We start from the raw sequence: 27,763 nt of genomic DNA, 5'->3' as shown, positions 1-27,763 counted from the left end.
TGACTCTAAAAAAAAATAGTGGAGCTCGGCCTTAATGTGACCTGCTAATAGAAGTGACAAATGACGGCTACCGTTGTGGTTACAAATGTGGTTGAAGTGCACAGTTAACCTAATGTCTCTGTCATTAATTCTCTGAAGGTAACCTTAAACATCCCACTCCACTCAAGTATCAGTGTTGTCTGCTAATGCTCACAACCCTCTTTTGTAGACATTTGTTTAATAAAACTATGAATGAAATTATGAATGAAGATGCCCTTCGCTCTTTTCTCTCTGTACATCATACATCAGAAGGCCTTAATAGTCGAAATGCATACTATGGGAACACGCAGTTACTAAATTTCCTGCAATAACTTCCTTATCAGACCACAATGTGCGAAAAATCCATTAAGTGCAAAGCACAAACATCCTCCAGTCTCAGATAAGAATGTATTTGATGGCACAGGCCAGAAGCAATTATATTTTTTATAATTATTATTATGCTTAGTGGTCATGTTATATATGAATCCTATATGACGGGTCATACTGTGTCAAATGCGTGTGGTCATTCCAGAGTTTTCCAGCAATATGAATCCATAAAGATGGCTGGCAATGGACATAGCAAGCCTGTGTTTCAAATGGGGGAGGTGTGTTGGGCGAGGACTGCAGGCTTGAGCCTGTTTTTCTGGCACGGGCACAGAGATAAGCAGTGACCCCATTAGCTTTCCCTCAACTCGACCTGCTTCAATCATCATGAGTTATTCAGCTTATAGTATGAAGCTTTGTCCCGCTCTGCAAATGCCAATCTCCCGTCAAAGCCAAAGATTTAATTCACCATAGCCCTACCCTTGCTCTACCGCCACTCAGATCATGGCCCAAATGTGGCTCCACCCCACATTTAGACCAATCAAAAAACTAGATGTTTGAGTGACAGATGGCGCACATGTAAGATAAAGCAAGGGGGCGGGGTCTTGTAGGATCTTATTATAGCCGTGATTTCATTTCTGTAGTTCAGTTGCGTAATTGATGTACAATTGATTCCAGGAAGTTAATCTATTCACTGAGCCTCAAAAGTCTTCAGAGTGTCACTGCAGAATAAATAAGCTTTTACTCTGAACTAAATGCTCTCTCGACTATTGCAGGAATGTGAGTTTAAGAGATCATGAATGAATAACAGTTCAGAGCAATTATACTCCTTCCATGGTATGCTGAATCAAAAAAAAAAACTCTGTGTACTTACGCTTTTTTTATAAGACCTGCAAGGTTTGGTAAGAAAAAGAGAAAAATGTGGAGAGAAATGTTGGTGACACAGGCACCATTCCAGTACATTGCAGCACAAGCTAACAGTAATACACTGTAAGTGTGTAACTGAAGGTTACTGTCCCCGAGTTTAGCCCAGTGAGGGCACCTGTCCCCGAGTTTAGCCCAGTGAGGGCTCCAGTCCCAGAGTTTAGCCCGATGAGGGCTCCAGTCCCAGAGTTTAGCCCAGTGAGGGCTCCAGATCCCCAGTTAAGCCCAGGGAGGGCTCCAGTCCCCAGTTTTGGCCCCAAGAGGGCCTTGGAGCCCGTTATCCTCTCCAAGTATTTTTTTGGGGGGTAGTAGGGCTCCAGCCATAGAGGCCGGGGCGGGGGCGGGGGCGGGGGCGGGGGCCACGGCCTCGGAGGCTGCTATGCCATGGCCTCCTGAGTTCCTTGCTCCGAACTGCCCGCTCCACCATGGCACCCTTGACTGCCTGATCCGCCATGGCTCCTGGGACTGCCTGTCCAGCCATGGCCGCCTGAGCTCCCTGATCTGCCCTGGAGGCCTCCCGTGTCTCCGTCCTGTACCAGCCTCCAGGCCGCCCACCCCCCCTCCCCAGTGGAATTGTTAAGGCGTTGGACGCGCCTTCCGGGAGGGGGGAGTAATTGTCAGTGTTGTGGACTTGTGTTTCCTTGTTTTACCCCTGTCTTAGTTCCTGTTTCTCTTTTTTGGCCATGTTTCCGGTTCCTGTCCTCATTTTGTTTATTTGTTCCAGCTGTGTTTTCCCTCATGTCATCATGTTCATTATTTCCAGGTGTTCCCTCATTAGTTTCCTTGTCTACTTTAGCCCTGCGTTTCCATGTGTATAGTGTCGGCTGTTAAATGTCATTCTTCATTTCCTTTGGTTGTATCCCTTTGTTTGCGTGATTAAAGTCGAATAAAAATTATTCTCCTGGATCTCCTCGTTCCTTCCCCAAGTGATCGTGACAGTAATATTGAGTTAATACCTATTAAAAACACACACCTACACATTCTTACCTGTGAAAGTTTATACCATTTCTTCAGGAATTAAATGTGCCATTTTGAAACTTTTATTGTGAGTGAAATTTTTATTATGAGTGATGACACATTGACCGTTCCAAGATGTTGGACACGATGACTTGTCTGGAGCAGTCGAATGTGGCATCTACCTATACATATCTGTGGGTTCTGTGGTGAAACTGGGCGAATTCCAAATGGCTTTTTTGCACCCTTGAAGGGCACTTCGGGAAGAGGGCACCATTTGTATGGACTTTCCAAACGAAAGTAAACAACTGAATCCCTTCACGAAGGGCCCTTCCAGAAATCCGTTAGCGAAGGGAACATGCAATGGTCACTTCACAGAAGTGATTTCCGTTTGCGATCATGTGATCTTCGATTAGGAGATCTTGCGATGCTTTTTAAAGCAAAGTTGGGGTTGATTTCGAGTTCACATAAAAACATAAATAGAATAGGCTAATTAAATTTGTCTATTTTAATGTAAGACAAAATATTTTTCATCAGTGATAGAAATATGATTTAAGACGGTAGTGTAAGCAAGTTTAGTTTGAAAACATTTAATAGTAAATAAGAAATTAATAAGAAAAATAATAAGAAGAAAGATTTATTTGCAACAACTGATGGAGTGCACGCGTACACGCAGTGACGTGACATGTGGCCAAGTATGGTGACCCATACTAGGAATTAGTGCTCTGCATTTAACCCATCCTAAGTGCACACACACAGCAGTGAACACACACACACACCGTGAACACACACCCAGAGCAGTGGGCAGCCATTTATGCTGCGGCGCCCGGGGAGCAGTTGGGGGTTCGGTGCCTTGCTCAAGGGCACCTCAGTCGTGGTATTGAAGGTGGAAGAGAGCACTGTACAAGAGCACGACTTCCCCAGCTTCCCAGCGTTCTCAAGGTAACATTTGGTCAGTCATTCCCTTCGCCAAGGGAGTTCCAAATGCTTATACGAGACAGTAATGCCCTGCACCCTTCAAAGAACACACTTCAAGTGCTCTGTCCTTCGAAGGGAGTAGGGCATAGGGATGCTCACTTCCATTTGGAATTCGCCCACTGTCTCCAAGACTGGCACAGGAAGGGGAGTGGCTTGCAGCCAGTTTGTTAGTGGGCAGCCATTTATGCTGCGGCGCCCGGGGAGCAGTTGGGGGTTCGGTGCCTTGCTCAAGGGCACCTCAGTCGTGGTATTGAAGGTGGAAGAGAGCACTGTACAAGAGCACGACTTCCCCAGCTTCCCAGCGTTCTCAAGGTAACATTTGGTCAGTCATTCCCTTCGCCAAGGGAGTTCCAAATGCTTATACGAGACAGTAATGCCCTGCACCCTTCAAAGAACACACTTCAAGTGCTCTGTCCTTCGAAGGGAGTAGGGCATAGGGATGCTCACTTCCATTTGGAATTCGCCCACTGTCTCCAAGACTGGCACAGGAAGGGGAGTGGCTTGCAGCAAGTTTGTTTGCATTTTGGACAGATTGGACAAATGGCTTCAAAGACTTTGGAAAACAGAGAGAAAGCCTGTAATTTGCTGCTTCATGGTTATCACTCGAAATTAAAATCCTCACCAATTATCCATCTTAAATGAAAAATCCTTCTATATCCAAGACATCTTGTTAATCTCTTTATACCAAGACCAGTTACTGATATATTTACTAATTACTGATTCTGATGCTCGACTATACAGTAAAACAAAAGTTTATTTAGCCATCGTTTGTCCTTATAGACACTGTAATTCATGAACAATTTTAAAGCAGTAGTTCTGCATATGTCACTTAGTAGCAGTGTATAAAACTTTATATACACATCGACTTTCACTGTAAAAAGAGTAGCTTGGAAATTCTCATCTCATGTTGCAAAACAGGGTCAGAATGACATGAAAATTATGACCAAGTTTTTATTTTTGGGTTGGCTATTACTTTTGAGCTTCTGGTTTAGAGTTTTGTTACACATTTTTTTTTATTTTTCATCCTATGACACCATTGTATTTCTTCCTTAGAAGCAAAATGACAGCTAACATTAACATTTCCCATATGTCTCTTTAATAGTGGAATACGGCATCCTTTAACCTTTAGAAATAGACTAGTTGAGAGAGTGCTGTATGCTGGCTGGTCTGAATGAATGAATCATTTAACGCATACTGACAAATAATTCAAGCACCAACATTTTGAATGAATATTTAGACTTTGCTATGGCAATATGGCATAAGAATGATTAACTTTTAAAGAAAGAAAGGAGCAGCAGTCATTTAAATTTACATTATTCATTTAATAATGTAATTTTCTCTAGAAGTAAAACAGCAATAATATGTATTTGGAGTATGTAAGCCATCCAATATCCAGTATGTGGATGTCTGTGGCCAGGACTCTGTTGACATGCTATACTGTGAATGTATTGTAAGTATTGTTTTTCTCTCTGTTCTTGTTCCAGCAGGATGGTATCTCAGAGAGTTTACGGATTAAAGGTATGTTCAAACCCTACTTCTCTCTCTTTTCCTTTTACACACTCAAATATACATTAACAAAAATGTCCAAAAGGTATCAGGGTCTTGTCATGTTTTTGCAGGACTTGTTACAATAGTGTGTACAATAGTGTTGTATTTAAAGTACCTTGTAGTGAATAATGAAATTATTTAATACTTTATTATATACAACCACTGAACCATGGTACTGCCCAAGTACATTTTTGTAAGGATAGTGACACTACACTTTTTTTTAGATGATCTTTGGATTGATAACATTAGATATTTTATTAACTCAGAACATATGAGGCATAATGAATGTATATGGTATAGTAGAGTTTCTCTTTTTTTACACTGGCTTTTATATGTCTGGATTTAAGCAAGAATGAAGAAGTATTGCGATTTTGTGGGAATTTTAAACTAGATATTATGTATTAATTCATGCTAAACAAAACTGTACCATTAGACTGACCCTTATATAAAAATATTACTCTTATGTAATGAAATAATGTTTTTCTTGCCTGTGGTTCCAAGTAACTAACACTGGTGCCCTTGAAAAAAAAATGGTGCATGATGGCAGTATTTGGACTGAATGCATGTTTATTTTGTGTGGATCAATATTGGTACTCAAGCGGGCTGTATATAGCCACATTAATTGTCATGCTAGCAAACAGTCTGTGGTTTAAGGTGTAAATCACGTGTTGGCTATTGCCCGGCAGTCATCTGTACACACAAGTGTTAGTCAGATGATGCCAAGAACCTACAGAGAGCGCTGAGATGTGAAAAATCCATCTTGCTCCTCAGTCTCTATGTGAGGTGAAGTCCCACCATAAATTTGATCTCAGGTCAGCTCAAAGGTGCTTGTGTTAGCAGCTCCTTTGGCTACAGGTAATATAATCAGACTTTAATAGAGTAGCAGACTGCATTACTGCAGAAGGTCAAAGCTGGGCTGCCATTGTGATAAAAGACAGGATCTCACTTATCTACAGCTGTTCAATTAAATGGAAGCACTCTGTTTTTGTCTTCTCTACCTTTTAAAATCAATGTGAAATCAAATTGACCCTATTTATAAATGGATGTTTTTGATATTATTGCGAGCGGTTAATCTTGGCTTGTTATTAAAAAACATTCTTAATAATTTTGAATCAAGTTTCTCTTCTTCTAAAATAACTTTTCTGTTTTGTCGACATCATTTAGGCCACTGTTGAATAATGCTAGCGAACACCTTAATTGCTAATTAGTAAATGTTTTAGCAAAATCACATTCAATCCATCCAGTACATTTTAGATGGATAAAATCAAGCCATGCCCCCTATTTTTAAAATGGATTACAAACAAGAATTTGCTGTAATTTTTATACTTAGTACACTGTAAAGAATGTTTTTTGGAAGTAGTCTTTCTACTTCCAAATTTCACAATAATTCAGTGTTACTTGCCTTTTTTTTGTGAACTTTACCAGCAGTTTTTTAATTTACTAGCATTTTTTTGTGTGAAAATTGTTTAAAAGTAAATTCTACACCAACTTTTTTCAGTGTATGTATATTTTGGGCACATTAAAAATCTTCATGGGCCAAACAAAAACGCATTCTATCCACATAAATGCACAAAATAGTCTTTTCTTGTTCATATTACCCAAGTCAAGTCACCTTTATTTATATAGCACTTTATACAACATAGATTGTGTCAAAGCAGCTTTACAGTGGCAAACGGGAAAATAGTTGGTCAATAATGCAAGAAGACAATAACAAACAGTAATTTTTCCAGCTAAAATCAGTTAATTGATGATTCAGTGATGTCATCATCCAGTTCAGCTCTCTTTCAATAGTGTCTGTGCAATCAGTCAATCATCCTCAACTAAGCAAGCCAAAGGCGACCGTGGCAAGGAACCAAAACTCCGCACTACGGTGACCTCGGAATAAGAATGAAAGAGACTAATATTAGCGTAGATGCCATTCTTCTTACGATGTAGCAAGTACATTGCGTGTTATGGGAAGTGTTCCCGGTTCCGGTTGACCTAATAAATGCAGCCTAACAATCCTTTAACGGATTTGAATTATAGAAATGTGATAGTGTGTTATGTGTATGCCAGATTAAAGAGATGGGTCTATAATCTAGATTTAAACTGACAGAGTGTGTCTGCCTTCCAAACAATGCTAGGTAGATTGTTCCAGAGTTTGGGTGCTAAATAGGAAAAGGACCTGCCGCCTGCAGTTGATTTTGATATTTTAGGTATTATCAAATGGCCAGAGTTTTGAGATTGCAGCGGACGTGAAGGACTATAATGCGATAAGAGCTCGCTCAAGTATTGAGGAGCTAAACCAATTAGGGCTTTATAAGTAATTAGCAAGATTTTAAAATGTACATTATGTTTAATAGGGAGCCAGTGCAGAGTTGACAGAACCAGGCTAATATGATCATACGTCCTGGTTCTAGTAAAAACTCTAGCTGCTGCATTTTGGACCAGCTGGAGTTTTTTATTAAGTACGCAGAGCAACCACCCAATAAAGCATTACAATATTCTAACCTTGAGGTCATGAACGCATGAATTAACGTTTCTGTATTTGACACTGAGAGCATAGGTCGTAATTTAGATTTATTTTTAAGATGGAAAAATGATGGAAATACAAATGCTAGAAACATGGTTTTCAAAAGAAAGATTGCTGTCAATAAGATAGCAAATAAGAAAAGCGGTGTAGAAATGCTTAGGCGGCTTGATCCACACTCTACTTAAGATTCTGTCTGGAAATTATTTTTTGAAGGGCCATTTGAATTATTTATTAATCATTTTAATTATTCAGTCTAATTACTCCACGTTTAAGTGGATTAAATTCTGACTTAGGTATATTACCTTAATGGAGGTTTTGGAAGATTCCTCCCGTGACTGCCTGAAATGCTTTTGATAAAGCTGATTCATTTCTTTTGAGGAAGCTCATTAATAATTATTTCACCTGTTGAAATATATAAAGCTTTAGCGGTGAATACATTCAGTACTCAAGGCAAACCGCTTTCAGCTTAATTTGTGACATGGCAAATGTTGCCTGCTTTGTGAATTCAAAGTGAATGTGAAGACAACTGAAATTGGCTGTCAGAAGTTGGAAAAGAGAAAAACTAAGACAGCATGCACAAGCACATAGCAGAATGCGCTGTAATTGGAATCTTAAATGAAGTGGCTGGCATATGCACAGTTCCACTGTGCAGCTGAACACAAAATATCTTACTACTGAGGGTGAAATCATGTCTTTTTGGGTTGAAGAATAGCTTTTTGTGTAATAGTATGAAAATTGGAGGTAATGTATTTGGACCACCAGCCACTCCACACTATTACTCATGCCCAGCTCTTGGAACATGCAGGCAAGTTCTCTACTTCTCACACAAAAGCTTTCGAAGACAAAAGCTTTCTAGACTTTTTTTTTTTTAATATACAATCATGATGGGGTGTGCTCGTACAGCTTTTAGCATGCACAAAAGCAGGCCCTGTTCCCCAATTCTGGCTTTCTTTATATTGTTTCAACTTTGCCATTACTACCCAATTTAATAATGTGCACACAGGGATGCCTCTTTGGCCTGCAGTTGAGGAAACATTTTGAAATGCTAAAGGATTTAGCTCTAAATTCTATGTTAATCCTGAAATCTCTTTAACTTCTTTGGGATTCCTTTTCACTTTTTTAAAAGGGAACATTGCAAATAGAGGTGAAATATTCTGGTGAAAATAGAGAGTGGTGCTAGACTTACTGCCAGGCTGCAGTAATTTTACTCGACAGATTTACTTTTGGGCAACTGACCACCATTCGACTAGCTACTGTACATCCCATGTGTACTTATTCATGTATGATCACTAAATTTAATTGAATTCTGTTTATGCAGAATACAGTATTTGCTAAATACTGTATTGTTTAGTGTGCCTAAAGAGGAGAGGAAGAAGGTATTATGTAATTGGATGCTTGATGGAAGATGCCGGAATTTTCTAAGTTCAGTACAAGTTAAGCCCAATCAACAGCATTTGTGGCGTCATGTTGACTACCACAAAAACTATTTCCGCTTGTCTCTCCTATTCATTAAAAAAAGCAAAAATATAGGTTACAATAAGTCACTTAACAATGGAAATTGATGGGGTCAATATGTAAATGTTAAAATGCTTACTGTTTTAGTAGTATAGACACAAAAGGTAAACAATGAGTGTTAATTTAAGGGTATTCTAAAAATGTTGCATACTTTTTGTGTGACGTTATATCCAATTTTACAACTTCATTGCAATTACAATGCAATGTCATAAACACTGAAATAGTAAAATGATTATGAACACTCTAAAAAATGCTGGGTTGTTTGAAACAACTCAGCATTTTTTAGAGTGTACACAGTTTTACAGTTCAAATTATGTTTTAATCGAATTGTTACTGTAAGTACTTTTTATAAAATTATAAGCTTTTTATCAAAATTTGACCCCATTCACTTTGATTTTAAGTTCCATACTGTAACCTCAATTTTTGCTTTTTTTAAGGAAAGACAGATGAGTCAAAAATTATATTTTGCAATAGGTTATCAACATTATAGCACAAATGCTGTTAAAAACTGGATAATTATTTGAGACCAGGCCACTGCGGCCAGTGTAGTAAAAGGCTGAGCACTACTACTTCTCAAATTGGTCTTTGACCATTAAGACCTTTAATTTAATTGCAGAATAGGCTCTCAACCCAGTAGGAAAAATTAATATGAATATTAATTTAAGTAGAAAAGCCAATTAAGTGTAAGGGTGTCTAATTTCAACAATGGGATTTGCACATGGAAGGTAATGAATCTAAAAAGACTCATATGGGAAATGAACGCTTCTGTTGTTGCTCTTAACAGATGTTGTCTCTGCGACACTGAGAGAACAACCCAACACCTCTTTTCACATGCTGAGAGTGTTTAAAAAGCCCCACTTTAGCAGTTCTTATAGCCTGTCTACAATCCATTGCCATAATGCTAATAAGTTATTTAATGCTTATTTAGCATTCAGCTAAAAACACAAGTAATGCCCCTGCAAAGTATAAATAAGACTATTCAGACAAAGTGGAATTTTTTAGGGGGGAGTCTTCCATTTTCTCCTCAAAAACCACTGTGAGGTTTAGCAAGCACCAATTATTTATTTATTTTTATCTAATTTCTCTGTTGTTGTAGTTCTGGTGCATCTGGCCAGGACTGAATCTTGCTAGCTCAGTAAAGTAAACTGCAGTGGTGGCATGCTATAAAAATAGATCACTAGATGAATGACAGACTATATGAATAAACAGGACAGGTGATATTTGTCTCTTTAGCTCATTTAGACCTAATGAGGAGAGTGTTATTTTATGGTGGCTGAAAGTGCAGAAATATAAACTTTTTTTGTTGTTTTTCTCTTGTAGTAACAGCCTGTTGATGTTATTGTATCTCTTGCTATCTCTTTCACTTTGTCACTCCTTTACTCGCTTTGTTTTTACCCCTTTTTCCCATTAAGTGTTTTGGGAGTTGTTTAAGGAGTTACATTGTCTCCAAAACCTAATGAACTGCCTGCTGCCTACATTGGCAGTTTCTAAGGCAACATTTTCACTGCAATGGAACATCAAGTGACTAATTTGGAACACTGTACATAGGCACACACAAGACTACTGATTTCAATAGAATTTGGTGTTAGCATGTTGCTTTACTAAAAACTAAACAGGATGGCAAAGCATCGTAAATATTGGGTAAAAAAATTGTTTTGATTAAATGAATTTATTCTTTAATTTGATTCCATGTATTTATTTATCTATGTGTTGGTTGTTTTTTGCACTACAATCATTATATCTGCACTGTTGTTTACTTTTACTGGTTTGCACTCTATCTGCCATATGCCTTGTGCTTTATATATATATTTTTTTACATTTTACCTTATTTGTATATTTGTATAGTTGTATTTTCTATTTTGTATTTTGTATTTAATCTGTACCTATCTGTATTTATGTTATCTGTATGCACCAAGGGTCTGAGAGTAACGGAATTTCAATTCTCTGTGTGTATGTGCTGTACGTGTGGAAGAATTGACAATAAAGCAGACTTGACTTGACTTGACTTATTCTTTAATCTAATAATTTTTAATTAGTTATTAGTTGTTGTTGTTGTTTTATACTGTTTTTCTTTCCCATAGACCCCCTAAAACTCCTTTGTGACCCCCTAAAAATCCCTGCTCTTTTGAAACGCCCTGGAAGACAACCACAAGTAGAGATGATGCATATGTGGATAGTCAGAGGAATTACTCAGTGGTACAGAAATGGCTTCATGCTATATGAATTAGCAGGGGGCGGTTTCTGCGGCGTGTACAATTACTGAAGCATGGCGCTGCCTCATAAATAGTCTAACTCAGTGGGACTTAATGACAGCTGCATTTTAATGGGGTTTAACTCCCCTCACTTTACAGATCTTAAGGATTCCACCTCCTGAGCTTCAATTGATCTTGTAACCAATGACTTTGCCTCTGCGCTGCTTCCTATTGAACACTATATCTACTGCTTTATGGGAACTAGTGTATAAACAATGTTGCCATCTAATGGTCGTTTGTTTGCTCACTGATAGATCTAGATATGAATAAGGAAGATAGAGAAGAATAAATAGTGGTTTCAGCTTTAAAGAGGAAATCAGATTGTCCTTGGTTCTTTGAGGTGAAAGAGTCTCATACTGTTCTATGAAAGCCTGCTATAACTTGATAAAAGAAGACAAATTACTGAAACTAAGCTATTTATTTTGTATAATAACTTATATAAATTATACATAAATCATATAATATGTAAATATATTTATTTATTTTAAATATTTAAATATTTATTTATTAATGTTCAATATATAAAGGTGAGTATAATATACAATATCTTATTAGATATGAGGAAATTATTCCTGAGGTGTTCATACTTTCACATACACATAGAAACATTCACAATATTGACTTTTGAGTTTGACTCAATCTCAGAGTTAAAAGATTTATTCTAAAAGAGACAGAGGTCTGTCATCATTTACTCACTCTCAAGTTGTTTCAAACCTGTATGGATGTGTTTCTTCTGCTGAACACAAAATAATATATTTTGAAGAATGTGGGTAACCGAACAGTTGATGGTCCCTATTGACTTCCATAATATTTTATTTTATTTAGATATTTTATCCTTACTGTAGAAGTCAGTTGGGACCATAACTGTTCGGTTAGAAAGAAACTGTTGAGGGTGAGTAAATGATGACAGAATTTAAATTTGTGGGTGAACTATCCCCTTTATGGGTCAGATTTTTAGGGTCAAACTCTGAAGCGCTTCATCATAGAGTGATATTTGCTTTTATTGATCATTCAAATAAGTGAATTATGCATGCAGTAGCACTCTTCCTGTGTTTATTGTCTGACTAAAGCAGTTTGTTGATGGCATTCCATAGCTGCTCTCGTTCTATTTGGCAGATTTATTAGAGCTGATCTGTGTCAGGTAATAAAGAAAAATAAAATAATAAATGAGAAATAATGCCACAACTGATTCAAACTGACGTGTCTCGGAGGAAGCAGATCGCAGATCATTACGCCTGAGATGCTGCAGCGTCTCGCTTTAATTTAGCCAGTGCTGAGCTGTGAATTGTTGTGCTTAGTGATTGTACAGCAGCATGTTTAATGAACGAAAACCAGGGAGCACATCAAACTTTGTGTTTTTCCACCTTTCCCATAGCAAAGCTTTCTATAAATATGGCTCCCTTCAGCCAGGTGCTTGTTAATACAGCCCCCAGAGTGATGAGAAGCCGTCGTTTTGTGATATCTCATTCTGCACTCCAGCAATGACTCTGGGAGAGATTTGGTTTGTTTAAAGGAATCGCAGAGTAGTTGGTAAAGAGACAGCAGATGGAGGAGTAATGGCAGGCACGTGAGCGCAGCATGTTTCTGTGTCATCTTTCATGAGGAGTTTGAAGCATTGTTTGAAGGCTGTTTATCCGGATGTGTTTCCTCTATTTTGGAGCAGCAGCGTCCACAGAGGCTTCTTAAAGGGCTGCAGCAAGCCAAGCTGAAAGCTGCCGAGTGTTGTTTACTACATTAGCCAGAGTCCCTAAGGACCGGCTTCTGTGCTGGAAAACATCAGATGGCCTGGGACTCGCACCTTTGGTGGTGACAAGAGAATGAAACGGTGACGCAGTGTTAAGAGGAAAGAAACAAAACCCATGTGTTTAAGCAAAGGCTCTGAAAGTTTGACATGCAAGCACTGTGGTGTCAGTGTTTATTTGAAAGATTTTACACAGACGTTGAAAACACTTTAATGCCAAATTCACTGAGAGAAACTAAAGTGAGTTGTTGTTTTTTTTTTACCAGCATCATTAATCTTAATGTTTAGACTGTATTCAGGCTATATAAAATGTTCTCTTATATAAATCAAAAGGTAAAACTAATTAAAAAAAAGTAGGTGCCCAGTGGATATATCCGATTTTATTATTGTTTGAGCATGAGAATAAAACAAATAAAGTGCATTATTATTTATTTGTTTGTTTTGGTCCCTGAAGCATAAAACTAAAACATATTCCTGACCACAGTATATATTGTCAGGGATATCTTGTGTACTTACTGTTTTAAAACTCTCTTTATATTGTAACGTGAATCTTGTTGTTGCCTGGTAATGTGTAAAGAAACCTTTGTCTCATAGGAGACCAATATACAGCTGTCCATCTAACTCTCAGACATTGTGTAGCATTATGTGTAAGTGAATCTATGTGACCTTTTAGCAGTGTTGTTACAGAAGTATTTATTTTCCTATTAATTTTCTCAATAGAGATTTCAAAACAGAGTTTAAAAACAAACCAACCAACTATGAGATGGACAACAATATTTGTGTGTTGGGTGTAACCTAGACATGAAATAGTTACTTATATGAATGTGTGGTTTATCGTAAGCACGGATAAAAATAGTCTATAATACAACAGATTAAATACAACACAGCAATAATATACACACTGGCCTGAAGAAAATGGGTGTTCATTCAAAGAAGGTTTTCCTATGAATTAATTAGTAGAAAAGTCCATTTCTCCTGTGCATTTGTGTCCCTTTGTTTCTGGAGAAAGCAGAATGAGAGCCGGCTCGCATTCCACAAGGTTGTAAATGTATCGGGTTACCATGAAACCAGGGTCTTGTTCGGCGTCCTGGGGTGTTACAAAGTATTTGTGAAATCTAGCTAACAAAATATATATATTGTGTTGGAGTGTTCCAGACGCTACACGAGTTACTAAGTAATGCGTTACTGTAATTAAGTAATGTAATTACTTATCCACTGAAAAAGTAAAGTAAGTGATTACTGTTAATTTTAGGTAATTTAATTACAGTTACTTACTTGCGTTACATACTGTAAATAATTTCAACAGTTCTGAAATCAATATTGAATTTGAAATCTAAATTTATCATCTAAAGATAAAATTTAATGCAGCGTCTTTAACCTCTCTGTGCCAGCACGTTCACTTGCAGTTTTTTCTTATAACAGAGAAAAGAACCTAAAATACTCAGATACAGATAAGACTAAAATCAATCGAATCTGTAAAGGGTCTACTTTTATTTGTGTACACTGACAATTCATTGTGCGAAACATTGTGCTTTTGTAAAATAAACTAAACAAACAGGGTGCGCTTTCTGCCGTCTCGGTCTCCATGAACTTCTCTCTGAAACACGTCATAAAAATTAACCAAAACTCAGGAAATATTTTACACAGAGACATGATAAATATATCTATAGAAAGCTAGAAGTGGCTACTTTTAAATGAACCAATTAAATTTGAAAATGAATATTCTCTGATTGTATTTATTTTTTTATTTTTTTTGTGTGATGGCTTAAAAAAACATACATATATAATACCATTGATTAATAACCTTATATCTTTTGAGGTAAGTCTCGCTTGAAATATTTACACAGAATGGTTAAAAGTCAGTTTCTCTTTGGAGAAAAAGAATGGAACTATTTTGGTTTCTGAAACCAGACAGCGCTCTATTTATCATCACAAATGGCTTTGTGCAGACGGATATCAATTACAATAGCTAAGATATGACAAGCATTCACAATTATATTTCAATATGTTGCTCTTTCTCCCAGCTAATAAAAAATCTTCACAAATACAGAGTAACTGATGTGCTCCTCCTTTTATTTTGTCTGGAAGTATTCTGGTGTACATCTGTATATGTACACAGTTGTGGCATATGACTGTATCTGATTCTGAAGCCCTGTGCTGAGCTCTTATTAGTTATCATGCATGTCATGGATCTGCTATAATCAGCACCTAAGGGCTGACACTTGGTTCAGAGACCAACCGGGTGAGTGGTGCTTAGTTATTGCTCAGTCATGGCTTTGCTGTCGGTGTCAGGTAGAAAAATCGTTCCCTGGTGAAGGCCGCTGCATTTCTTTTGACCTCTTCAGGTCATGAGAATATTTTTTGTTTGTTTTTGCTGCTGTCAACTTTTTGCTGGCTCGCTTTTTGGGATATTACTTTGTACTGTTACTTTAGTGCAGACTTTGATAATGTTATGTATGCCACTTTGTTTAGGATTCTCGTGTTGGCTTTTACTGGGATGAAAAGTCCATGTTTGATGGTGGGCAGATGAAAGCCTGACACCACACCTTCACCTAAACCTAAACCCTTCATGAGAATCAAACGTTCCTTCTCTCCCTCTCAGACTCTCTCTCCTCTCTTTGAAAAGCTGACTCATCAATAACAAATTGTTGCGACTGAATTAGTCATTTGTCTTTGATGTCACCGTGGTCAGAGTGAGGCACTGTGTGCATACCAATCAGACACTATCTTGGCTTCTGTCCACCCTGCTGGCAAAAGCCAATTTTCTCCTTTTACTACAACAACCTGCAGTGAAAAGGTCTTCATTATGTGGTATGTGATGAAGGGGGTCATCATTTAATTACACACATCTAAAAGGTCTCTAACGCTCTGTAAAGGAAACTGTACATAAAAGCACAACTGTATGTCATTATTATGTTTCACAAACTTACTTTGGTTTTCTATGATGTATAGAACATGATTGTTGTGAATTTGGCACATTTTAGTGTCACCAAAGTTATCTTGTTGGCTTACATATATAGTACAATCAGAATCAGAATCACAAAGAGCTTTATTGCCAAGTGTGCTTACACACACAAGGAATTTGTCTTGGTGACAGAAGCTTCCAGTGCACAGACCGGATGACAAGTGACAAGACACCGATAACAAAATAAAAATAAGTGATTAAAAATAAATATACAAAAACAATACCCAGTAGACAATAAGACAATAGACAGTATGTGTATGTACAGATATGCTATATACAAATTATGCAAGGGAATGTGGATAGATATATTTTAAATAAATAACATGCGTATAATAAATATAAGTATAGATGGCCTGAGGAAACAAACTTTTCCTGTCTGGCTGTTTTGGTGCTCAGTGCTCTGTAGTGCCGACCAGATGGTAACAGTTCAAAGAGGAAGTGGCATGAATGTGAGGGGTCTAGATTGATTTTACCATCCCTTTTACTCACTTTGGATGAGTACAGTTCTTGGAGAATGAGCAGGGTTGTACCAGTGATTCGCTCAGCAGTCCGGACTTTCTGCTTTAGTCTTCTAAGGTCAGTTTTGGTAGCTGAGCTGAACCAGACAGTTACTGAAGTGCAGAGGACAGATTCAATGACTGCAGAGTAGAACTGTATCAGCAGCTCCTGTGGCAGGTTGAACTTCCTCAGCTGGGCCTGCTTCACAATGGAGTCAATGTGATTGTCCCACTTCAGGTCCTGAGAGATGGTGGTGCCCAGGAATCTGAATGACTCTACTGCAGCTACAGTTCTGTTCATGATGGTGAGTGGGCGGAGTGCAGGGGGGTTTCTCCTGAACTCCAATATCGTCTCTGCTGTTTTGAGCGTGTTAAACTTCAGGTTGTTAAGACTGCACCAGACAGCTAGCTGCTCAATCTCGCTTCTATAAGCAGACTCATCACCATCCTGGATGAGGCAGATGATTGTAGTGTCGTCCTCAAACTTCAGGAGCATGACAGAGGAGTCATTAGAGGTATAGTAGTTGGTGTACAGGGAGAAGAGCAGTGGGGAGAGAACAAATCCCTGGGGGGCACCAGTGCAGTTATGATGGTTGTTGGATGGGAATTTACCAATTCTCACTAGCTGTTGCCTATCTGTCAGAAAGCTGGTGATCCATTGACAGATAGAGCTACGAACAGAGAGCTGGGTTAGTTTGGACTGGAGGAGGTTTGGGATGATGGTGTTGAAGGCCAAACTGAAGTCCACAAACAAACCTGCAATAAAACTCATTCAGGTCATCAACCAGTTGTTGATTCCCTACAGAGTTGGGGGATGGCGTCTTGTACAGTAGTCCATAATGTCTTTCAGGCCTTTCCACACTGAAGTAGGGTCGTTTGCTGAAAACTGGCTTTCCAGCTTTTTAGAGTAGCTCCTCTTAGCCACTCTGATCTCAGTTTGTTCCTGGCCTGATTGTACAAGATTCTGTCCCCACTCCTGTAGGCATCTTCTTCGACCTGACAAAGTTGTTTGAGTTTTGCTGTGAACCATGGTTTGTTGTTGTTGGATGTTAAATAAGCCCTGGTAGGAATGCACATATCCTCACAGAAACTGATGTATGATCTTATAGTCTCTGTGAGCTCATCCAGATCGGTGGCAGCAGCTTCAAAAACACTCCAATCAGTGCAGTCGAATCAGACTTGTAATGCCCGCTCTGTTTTGTTGGTACATCTCTTTACAGTACTTACTACAGGCTTACCAGATTTAAGTTTTTGCCTCCATGTTGGGAGAAGATGAACCAGGCAGTGGTCAGAGAGTCCTAAACTGCTCTGGGGATGGAGTGATATGCATCCTTTATTGTGGTGTAGCAGTGGTCTAAAACATTTTTGTCTCTAGTGGGGCATGTAATGCGTTGTTTGAATTCTGGCAGTTCATGTGTGAGGTTTGCTTTATTAAAGTCCCTGAGAAGGATTAAAACAGAGTCCGGATGATGTTACTCCGTGTCTGTGATCTGATCAGCCAGCTGTTGCAGCGCTGCATTCACACACGCTTGCGGAGGAATGTAAATACTAACCAGAATGAATGAGGAATATTCCTGCGGCGAGTAAAACTGCTTACAGTTGAATGGCTTCACAGAGCAGCAGAGTTTGAAAAATCCTTATTTTTTTTGGAGAGCAGAAGTTGGTTGTCCATTTTGTTGGGTAGAGAGTAGAGATTTGCCAGACGGATGCTAAGCAGTGCCATTCTAAAGCCGCGCTGTCTGAGCATGACAAGCATCTGCTCGCTTCCCACAGTTGCGCGTCTTAGAACACTTGAACAGCGCCGTTGCTTTGGTGTGTTCTGCCGAATGTTCAGCAGTTCTTCCCATGTAAAACTGATTGTATTTGAGAAACAAAAAACAGGACAAACTAACAAAAACAGTGAAACAGCTGGAGAGCTCCACACCGAGGCAGCCATCTGCGGCGCCATCTTGGATCCATAAAGTTATGAAATTACAGGAGTGACTTGGAAGTCTGTTAAAGTGAGTTGAAAATAACAAATTAAGAATCATTTGCAACATATGCCACATTTTTCAGCAAAAGTGTGTAAATAAATGTGTAGCTGTCATGGAGTTGTTTCATTTTTATTTATTTATTTATTGTAAGTAGAAAAAAATGAAATCAAAATTAATCTAATTTATTTAATACACATTCCTTTTCTTATAGTACAATCCAATCAATATTTAATTTTTGTTAAAATTTTAATTTCAATTATTATTTTAATGTAATTTTCATATAATTAAAAATTAAAATTATTACAATAAAAAAAAATATTAAGTGAATTTATATTTGACACAAAAACGTGGTTACAATTTTTTTATTAAATAAATAATGAGTGCTGTAAAAGACATCAAAAGACAATACAATCAAAAGGTTCCTAAAAGAAATGCTTCTGTCATTTTTATACAATCCCTGAGAGTTTATATACGGCATTAAGTTCTCTTTCTTAAACTTAATTGCCATTGTCTAACAGGGGAACTGAGAGCTGAAACGTGACTGTGCATTTTCAATTCATAATCGCTATGAAATTATCAGCTGAAAGAGGAGTGGAGCTCACATCTTTGCAATTGATAATAAGGGGAAGCGTGCTAGAGCTCAGGCTACGTTTTATTACAGTCATACATATTTCATCTAAAGCCCATACAGCCCGCATATCATCAGTGCAGTGGGATTGTTTCCTCCACAGGGTTTCTCAACTACTGCCAGCACTGTCAAAACACCACAAATACAAAACAACTGCATTGTATGGCAAAATGGTCGTGAGATTGTTCATGGCCTCTCTAGCTCTACTATTTGTAGCATGCTTTGTATTGTAAAGTTGGTGTTTTAAAATACAGTAAGTTCATTGTTCAGTTGAGTATGGGATAAAAAATATATTTATACCTTGAACCCTGTATAAAAGAACGCATTGACCTATAATGATGCGTGTTTATGCAGTTGTTCAAGTGAATTAGCATAGCATGCTTCATCATATTTGCATGATATTACAAATTAACATGATTTCCCCTCTATCTAATATGTCTTTGCAGGGTTCTTTGGTCAGAATGGCTTTCCTGGGCACTGTGAACATAAGTATTGTGGTTTGGGAAAGCACTGTGTGGTTGACCGAGAAACAGGTGAAGGAGAATGTCAGTGTCTGGAAAGTTGCAAACCACATTATAAACCTGTGTGCGGATCTGATGGCAAACTCTACCAGAACCACTGTGAGCTTCACAGAGCCTCCTGTATGGCCCATCAGAGAATAACCATCATGCACAGCGAGGAATGCTTCTACAAAGGTATAGAACCAACATGATGTTTTATGGTATATTGTCCATCATTGTCCATTTACAAACTTTCACTGCAACTGATGACTTTTTTGTTTAGGCGGGTTGTTGAAAGTTTTTTTTTTTCTTTTGTGAACTACAAATTGAGCAAATTTGACAAAAAATATAATGATAATAATAATAATAATTCTTAAATAAATGCTGTTCTGATAAGTTTTCTATTCATCAAAGAATCCTAAAAAAGCATAACTTTCCACAAACATATTAGGCAGTGATATTTAGATGTTGTTGGTTTTTATTTTTTTGACTAGAAAACAGTAACGGATTGGGCCACAGAAAAATCTAATAAAAAACAGCGTATAGATCAGTGCATGCAGTCATAGATTTTGTGTGCCTTGAAGTATTTGTACCTTTTCATAATTAGGTTGAATGATTATTGTAGGTACAAAAATAGTTTTTGTCTTGTTTTTGTTTGTAGAAAACAGCCATTTCTGCTCCCGGCGCACACAGCAGTGGTCATTTAACTGTCAAAGGTCTGCATACTAGTCTACTCTGATGCATCATTTATACTCCGCCTTACCACTCTAATATTTTTCATGTCTCTCGTGGCATTTGATTGTCTGGCCAGGCAGTGTTTACAAATACTGATATTGTCAGAGTCTACTGATTTGGGGCCTGTACATACGCCAGAGCAAATTAACCAAAAAAACAGCAGGATGAAAGCTTCCCGAAACATCAAGAGATTGCTGATTCTTCCCAAACTATGTGCTGACCAGGGCAAAGAAGAGAAGTAGCAGGGTAGATGCCATAATACTAAGTAATAAAACATCACAGAGCATATGCTGTAGGCTACAGAACTTTCGTGTCCTAGTGGGAAGGCTGTGAAGGAGTTCTCTCTAGCCAAGGATGAGGTTTCAGATTTTGTGTGCCTGTAGGGATGTGTGGTTTGGCACGAGGTAGTGGGTTTGGATAACGATGGAATGCAAGCTGTTGAGTTGGCAAAGCAAACTGTAAATGCTTTTCTAATTGATCGCATACATTCGAGCCCAACAAAACATCTCGTGCAATTACAGGGCATTATATTCACAGGATACTCTTTTATTCCGTATCATGCGGGACACTCATCAGTGGTAGGGGGCCTGACCCATTACAACTTTTTTATGCATCTTGCCCCAGTGCCAGATTGTAATTTTTTTTTTCAAAGCAAAAACCTTATTAAATTTAGTTCGATTTGTGCTTAAAACAAGAATATTCGTGTAAGATATGTTCTCTGTAAACAAGTCTTGCTTCTTAAATAAATGTAAGTTGTCTATATAGATATTTAGATGTTGTTGGTTTTTATTTTTTTGACTAGAAAACAGTAACGGATTGGGCCACAGAAAAATCTAATAAAAAACAGCGTATAGATCAGTGCATGCAGTCATAGATTTTGTGTGCCTTGAAGTATTTGTACCTTTTCATAATTAGGTTGAATGATTATTGTAGGTACAAAAATAGTTTTTGTCTTGTTTTTGTTTGTAGAAAACAGCCATTTCTGCTCCCGGTGCACACAGCAGTAGTCATTTAACTGTCAAAGGTCTGCATACTAGTCTACTCTGATGCATCATTTATACTCCGCCTTACCACTCTAATATTTTTCATATCTCTCGTGGCATTTGATTGTCTGGCCAGGCGGTGTTTACAAATACTGATATTGTCAGAGTCTACTGATTTGGGGCCTGTACATACGCCAGAGCAAATTAACCAAAAAAACAGCAGGATGAAAGCTTCCCGAAACACCAAGAGACTGCTGATTCTTCCCAAACTATGTGCTGACCAGGGCAAAGAAGAGAAGTAGCAGGGTAGATGCCATAATACTAAGTAATAAAACATCACAGAGCATATGCTGTAGGCTACAGAACTTTCGTGTCCTAGTGGGAAGGCTGTGAAGGAGTTCTCTCTAGCCAAGGATGAGGTTTCAGATTTTGTGTGCCTGTAGGGATGTGTGGTTTGGCACGAGGTAGTGGGTTTGGATAACGATGGAATGCAAGCTGTTGAGTTGGCAAAGCAAACTGTAAATGCTTTTCTAATTGCTCGCATACATTCGAGCCCAACAAAACATCTCGTGCAATTGCAGGGCATTATATTCACTTTTATTCCGTATCATGCGGGACACTCATCAGTGGTAGGGGGCCTGACCCATTACAACATTTATCTGTCTATCTATCTATCTATCTATCTATCTATCTATCTATCTGTCTGTCTGTCTGTCTGTCTGTCTGTTTGTCTGTCTGTCTGTTGTTCATTCCGCCATTCGTTCGCACCAATTTTTTCCCACCGGAAGACACTTTCTAGATGACAGAAATCTACAAAGATGAACAGAAAATCACATACGCCAGAGCAAATTAACCAAAAAAACAGCAGGATGAAAGCTTCCCGAAACATCAAGAGATTGCTGATTCTTCCCAAACTATGTGCTGACCAGGGCAAAGAAGAGAAGTAGCAGGGTAGATGCCATAATACTAAGTAATAAAACATCCCAGAGCATATGCTGTAGGCTACAGAACTTCCGTGTCCCAGCGGGAAGGCTGTGAAGGAGTATTCTCTAGCCAAGGATGAGGTTTCGGATTTTGTGTGCCTGTAGGGCTGTGTGGTTTGGCACGAGGCAGTGGGTTTGGATAACGATGGGATGCAAGCTGTTGAGTTGGCAAAGCAAACTGTAAATGCTTTTCTAATTGCTCGCATACATTCGAGCCCAACAAAACATCTCGTGCAATTGCAGGGCATTATATTCACTTTTATTCCGTATCATGCGGGACACTCATCAGTGGTAGGGGGCCTGACCCATTACAACATTTATCTGTCTATCTATCTATCTATCTATCTATCTATCTATCTATCTATCTATCTATCTGTCTGTCTGTCTGTTTGTCTGTCTGTCTGTTGTTCATCCCGCCATTCGTTCGCACCAATTTTTTCCCACTGGAAGACACTTTCTAGATGACAGAAATCTACAAAGATGAACAGAAAATCAGCACAAAAAGGGATAAAAAAGGGTGTCCTGTCATATAGTTTTAAGTTGGACCCCCAAGATTTGTGGTACCCCGCTGCTCTTGTTTAAAACATCAAACAAAAGAAAGAATATAATGTGTCAAAGTTTTAAACTTTCAAAGTACTTATGATGATTAATCGGCTGTCATCTCAGAAGACAGCTTTACTGTCAGCCCTAGCGAGAAAAAAGTTTCATTTCTTGCCACGTTGACTGTTAGGGGAAAATATCCCACCATTAAGCTTTCCTCTGTCTGTTAAGCTTCAATTATGTCCCTTATTCCAGTGACTCACCCACCGTATGACTGTTTGCACTGGGGAAATTAAATGGCTCTTTCAGAATTCTTCACTTTGCTCCACACACTGTGTAAGTTTGGGTTGTTTGAGTTGTTTTGAAGATGATATATTCATCTAATTCTTTTCTCCCCATTACTTCAATTTCTTTCATGAGAATGAAGAGCTAATGAAGCTTGTGGTCTGTCTGATGTACCTCCATTCAGCCATCAGTAAGCCTTTCACATATCTTGTGTTTTTCTTCTGTTGTTTTGGATGTTGCTGACAATTAATGTGCGTTATCTCATATGTTATGGTTTAGTTATGAAAGAAGTGGAAAAAAGAACCTCGGGATCAATGTGTGAATGTCTATAGATATACACTGTTGTTCAAAATGTTGGAACCAGAACGAATGTTGAATGTTGGAGATTTTTATTTTATTTTTTCTTCAACGAGGATGAATTGAATTGATCAAAAATGACACTTAAGACTTTTATAATGTTACAAAAGATTTCTATTTTAAATAAATGCTTTTTATTTATCAAACAATTTAAAAAAATGCTTCATGGTTTTACAAAAATTTTAAGTAGCACAACCATTTTCAATACTACTAATAATAATGTTTCTTGAGCACCAAATCAGCATATTAGAATGATTTCTGAAGGATCATGTGATACTGAAGACTGGAGTAATGACTGCTGAAAATTCAGCTTTGCAACACAAGAATAAATTACATTTCAAAATATATTAAAATGGAAAATGTTAATGCAGAATTGGTGAGCAAATAGAATTCTTTCAAAAACCTTTAAAAGAAAAAATCTTAATGACCCCAAACGTGTGAGTGGTAGTGTAAAATATAAAAATATAATTATACATATGATTATATAAAAAAATATTAAAATATATTTTGGGTTAATGATATGAAGCATATTTTTGTCATTTTAATTTATTCAAAAATACATTACAAATTCAGTATATCTATACCTTTTTCAATTTTTTTTTCAAATGCATTTAATTATTTATTTATTTGGAAATATGATTTAGATGTTCACTAAAACATAAAAAAAGATTTTCCTATTTCTTTATTGTTGACACCCTTTTATGTCATTGACCCTTTTATATTACGTCTTGCAAAATGAAACCAGTTTACCCAGTTACAGGATCACAAAATTAAAATAGTTGAATTCACACATAAAACACCCCAAATGGCTTGTTGCCCATGACCAGACATGTAATTTCTTTAGTGTGTCAGCCAAGTCCTGTACTGAAAGAGTCTGCATCTCCTCTGCCGTGTGACATCTAATTAAAGCGCTCCCCCTGTAGAGACAGCTGTGGTGTCCTCTGAGAGAGACCCACCCGGGCCGTCCCTCCTACTGCTGCCTGGACTGCTAATGAGCTTATTAGGAACCGCACTACCTGTTGGATGCTGAGACATGGTTAAAAGGGATAAACTGAGAATTTAAAAAAAAAATGTGTAATGAGCACAAAGGCCATAAGAAACAGAGAGGGAAACTTGATTTACTGTAATGAGTATACACTAATTATACGAATGCCCGAGTCAAGAAACAGTCCCTGTTCCCTGATATGTTCCCAGCAACTTCAAAAACAGACACCTTCATTAATTTTCTATAATAATGGATTTTTTTGTTGTTGTTGATTTTTAGTTTTTTTAATTATTATTATTGTTATCTATTGTGCCGTACTTATTCATAAGCTGTGTGAAGTTGAGGCACTGTTGCCCCTCTCTTAGGTCATTACAGAAAAATGACACATCCAAGACATTTTATACAACAAACTCAGCAGGTTTTCTTTCATGTGACATGATTGTTAGTGTATTTTTTTCTCATGCATTATGTCTGTTTTGAGATTTCTTATGGTTATAGAAGCACTTTTGGAAATATCTTGTAGGCACACCAGTGATAAAGGTAATAATGAACCAGAAAAAGAAAAAATCTGTTTTCATTGTTTTAAACCTGTATTATTTTTTCAGCTCAACACAAAGGGCGAGTTTTCAACTCACGGTTGTAACAGTGCAATAAAAATAGTGTATATGATTTATCAAATATAAATATTAATTCTAATTATTTAAAAATAAATATATGATATATAAATAATATTTATATTTTTAAATAATAAATAATGATATATATTTATTTTATTTAAATAATATTTTATTTAAAGGTCTCATATTGTCAAAAATGAAATAACTGAGGTCTAGGTGTGATGTAACTACCATACAAGTTTCAAAACAGTCAATCCACAGTCAAATGCACACAGCCTGCATAAATTAGATGTGATTTTTCACGAACCGTTGTGACTTCCGCAAAGAGGTGACGTCAGAACTACTCAGTCACCGCCTTCAGTCACCACCCCGAGTGCTGCCCACAGTCCCACTCTCCTTTTGCCAAACCCCCAGACAACATCGCGTCCTTGCCATTGCTGAGCAACAACAACACAGAAACATGTCGAGAAAACGCTGTTCAGTCAGGATGTCAGGAAACTACATCATTGCACAGTAGGGCTGTGATGGTCGCCATGACAACCGCGTCAACCGTTGTCTATTGCCACCGGCGGTAGTGCACTTGACGTCACACACTCCATAACAAGCATAATACAAAGTTTTGTATTCAAGTGTAATAATAGTAACACTTGCAAATTGTTTTATTTAGACTATAAGTCTATGCTAATTCACAAATGACCTCAAATGCCATACACGCCGTTTGATCCTTTAGATTGGCAGGGTTGAGCGCAGGAAAATGAGCGCAGGAAAATACAGTACAGAATACAGAAACCAAATACTACATCGCCAATCTGGAATAACTTCCATTCATGTCACCCATCCACATTTGTACAAGTGTCTTCAAGTTCACGTGATCGCAAAGGCTCGGCTGGTCAGGTTTGTATTTACTGCATTCGGTGTTTGAAAAAAAAAACATGAATTACTATTCTGAAACATCCTTTGATGTCAACGTTTGAAGAGGTGGTTGGTTGTATTCTGTCGTCGCCGTATCGTTCATCGTTCGGCTCAAACAGGCCGGACAACATTTCCCTCAGCAGTGACCATCATTACCGGTGTTTCTATTTACCTTACTTGTGAGTATCACCAATCCACAGCAGGCTACAGCATACATGACCCTAGTTACCTGTGGTTGGCCTGGCTGTGCGTCACTCAGAAAACAACAGGCCAATCGGAAAAAGGGCTCATGAATATTAATTAGACAGGCCAAAATCGACCTGTTCTTTGCAGATCTCCTGAGAGAGGAGCTATAAAAAATATATTGAGATGGTTTTTGGTACTTATACCGCAAATATATGTTCTTAAGGACATCAAGACTTAAAATAAAACGAAAGGTGTAAAATATGTGACCTTTAATATATGACATCAGAAGACATAATATTGTATAAATTATATAGACTTTCTTTTTTTTTTGGAGCTTGATAGCTGTTTATTGTGACTACATCTGTGTGAAAATTCTTCAAAATTATTATTTTGTGTTACTTGCAAAAAATAACAGTGCAAATAATATGGTGAAAATTTTTCTTATTTTGTGGATTAAAAAATGTATTATATGTTAAGTTCAAAGTATACTCTGTCCATCCATGTTCTGTGATGGTCCATTCACTGTCCACGTGATGTAATTTTCATCACCAGGACAGTCCATGGACGTCAGTGCTCACTGTCCACGAACAGCCCAATTTTTGTATCCACAGACGGTGCGTATACAGCAGTTTTGGGTTCAAATGTGGTTCACGTTGTATCAGCCCACATCTCAAACCTTCCAACTTTAAGTAAACAGAACTTCTGTCAGTACAGATATATGAGTTCTAAACTGATGTCTACTGTCAAAAGAATTGAAATCCTCCACAAAACAAGAACAGAGCAAGACTGTTGCTAAATTATAGCCTGTTTTAGGATGTAAATACATCCAGACCACTGTGACACAACTGTTTATTTTCTGGTATACAGAAAACTGTTTTCAACAAACAAGATTTTAAAAAGTATATAAAAAATAGCCTTAATATGTCTGAAATGCACTGTAAGCTTTGCTCAGATTTTAATTGCTCTGTAATTGTAGTGAAGCTGTAGAGGTAAGGATGAGGTCATGCATGGCGAAGCTCCAGGAGGCGTGATTAAACGTTTCAACCCACCCCCGTGGGATTATCTGATCATCCGCATGCTGTGTGCGCAGGATTAGAGCACCATCACCACAATCACATCTGCACCAAAAATGGGGTTGTTGGTGCAACTTCGAACTGTGTCCTCTAGGGGTCGCTATGGGGAACGCCTCGTCGTGACATACATTGAAAAACACCAACAACATGATGGCCGGCGACAGCCCATTACGTCACTACTGGTGCGACTATAGTAAAAATAGGCGCCGGGAGAACATGTCATTCTCTTCTTCGTCTTCATTGACTATTTGGTTTGAAGCGTGCATTTGAATGTGGTAAGAGCGATCTACTATCTATTATTATGGCGAGCACTAGCAGAGCGTTTAGAGGGTGTGTGCATCTGTGTCGTCGCTATTTGACACCTGATGACACACACGATCTCTGCGTTTTGTGTTTGGGCAAGGAGCACGCACGCAACGTCCTTGAGGGAGGCGATTTGCGTGCATTGTGAGTTTTTTTCGATGAAAAAGCTCTGCTCTCGTTTGTCTCTTTTTTCGAGGAAAGAGTGGCAGCCATCTGCTCCCCACGGTTCAGGACCCGCCGCTGCTGAGGCACGGAGGAGAATGAGCTCATGGGGTTCGCAGGTGGACCTGGCTGATGAGTTTAGGGAGGGGCATTCCTTCTCGCGCTCATTGGCTGCGGACGAGAGAGAGCCGCTGGAGGATGATGTTATCTGTTTGACATCATCTGATCCAGGGGCCAGTGCTCTGCTGGGTTTAGCCCAGGAAGAGCAGGAGATGTCTGAGGACGGCGAAGAGGCTGAGGCTGAGCCTTGCCG

At 38.2% G+C, this 27,763-nt stretch overlaps 1 protein-coding gene across 1 annotated transcript in view; it reads left to right on the top strand.

The window, feature by feature from the left end:
- Positions 1-27,763, top strand: part of LOC107572512 (follistatin-related protein 5-like) — a gene marked incomplete at its 3' end in the record, with an annotated part of 71,510 nt that overhangs the window by 19,241 nt on the left and 24,506 nt on the right. Inside the window, exons 3-4 of the mRNA XM_016258930.1 lie at positions 4,683-4,716; positions 19,276-19,524. Coding sequence (XP_016114416.1) covers positions 4,683-4,716; positions 19,276-19,524 — 283 coding nt within the window. The remainder of the gene's footprint in view (positions 1-4,682; positions 4,717-19,275; positions 19,525-27,763) is intronic.

The sequence above is a fragment of the Sinocyclocheilus grahami genome, unplaced genomic scaffold (genome assembly GCF_001515645.1).
Source record: "Sinocyclocheilus grahami isolate Dianchi unplaced genomic scaffold, SAMN03320097.WGS_v1.1 scaffold1765.1, whole genome shotgun sequence".
Taxonomy (NCBI): Eukaryota; Metazoa; Chordata; class Actinopteri; order Cypriniformes; family Cyprinidae; genus Sinocyclocheilus; species Sinocyclocheilus grahami.
Note: the sequence above shows the minus strand (reverse complement) of the source record. Positions and strands in the feature narration are given on the sequence as shown.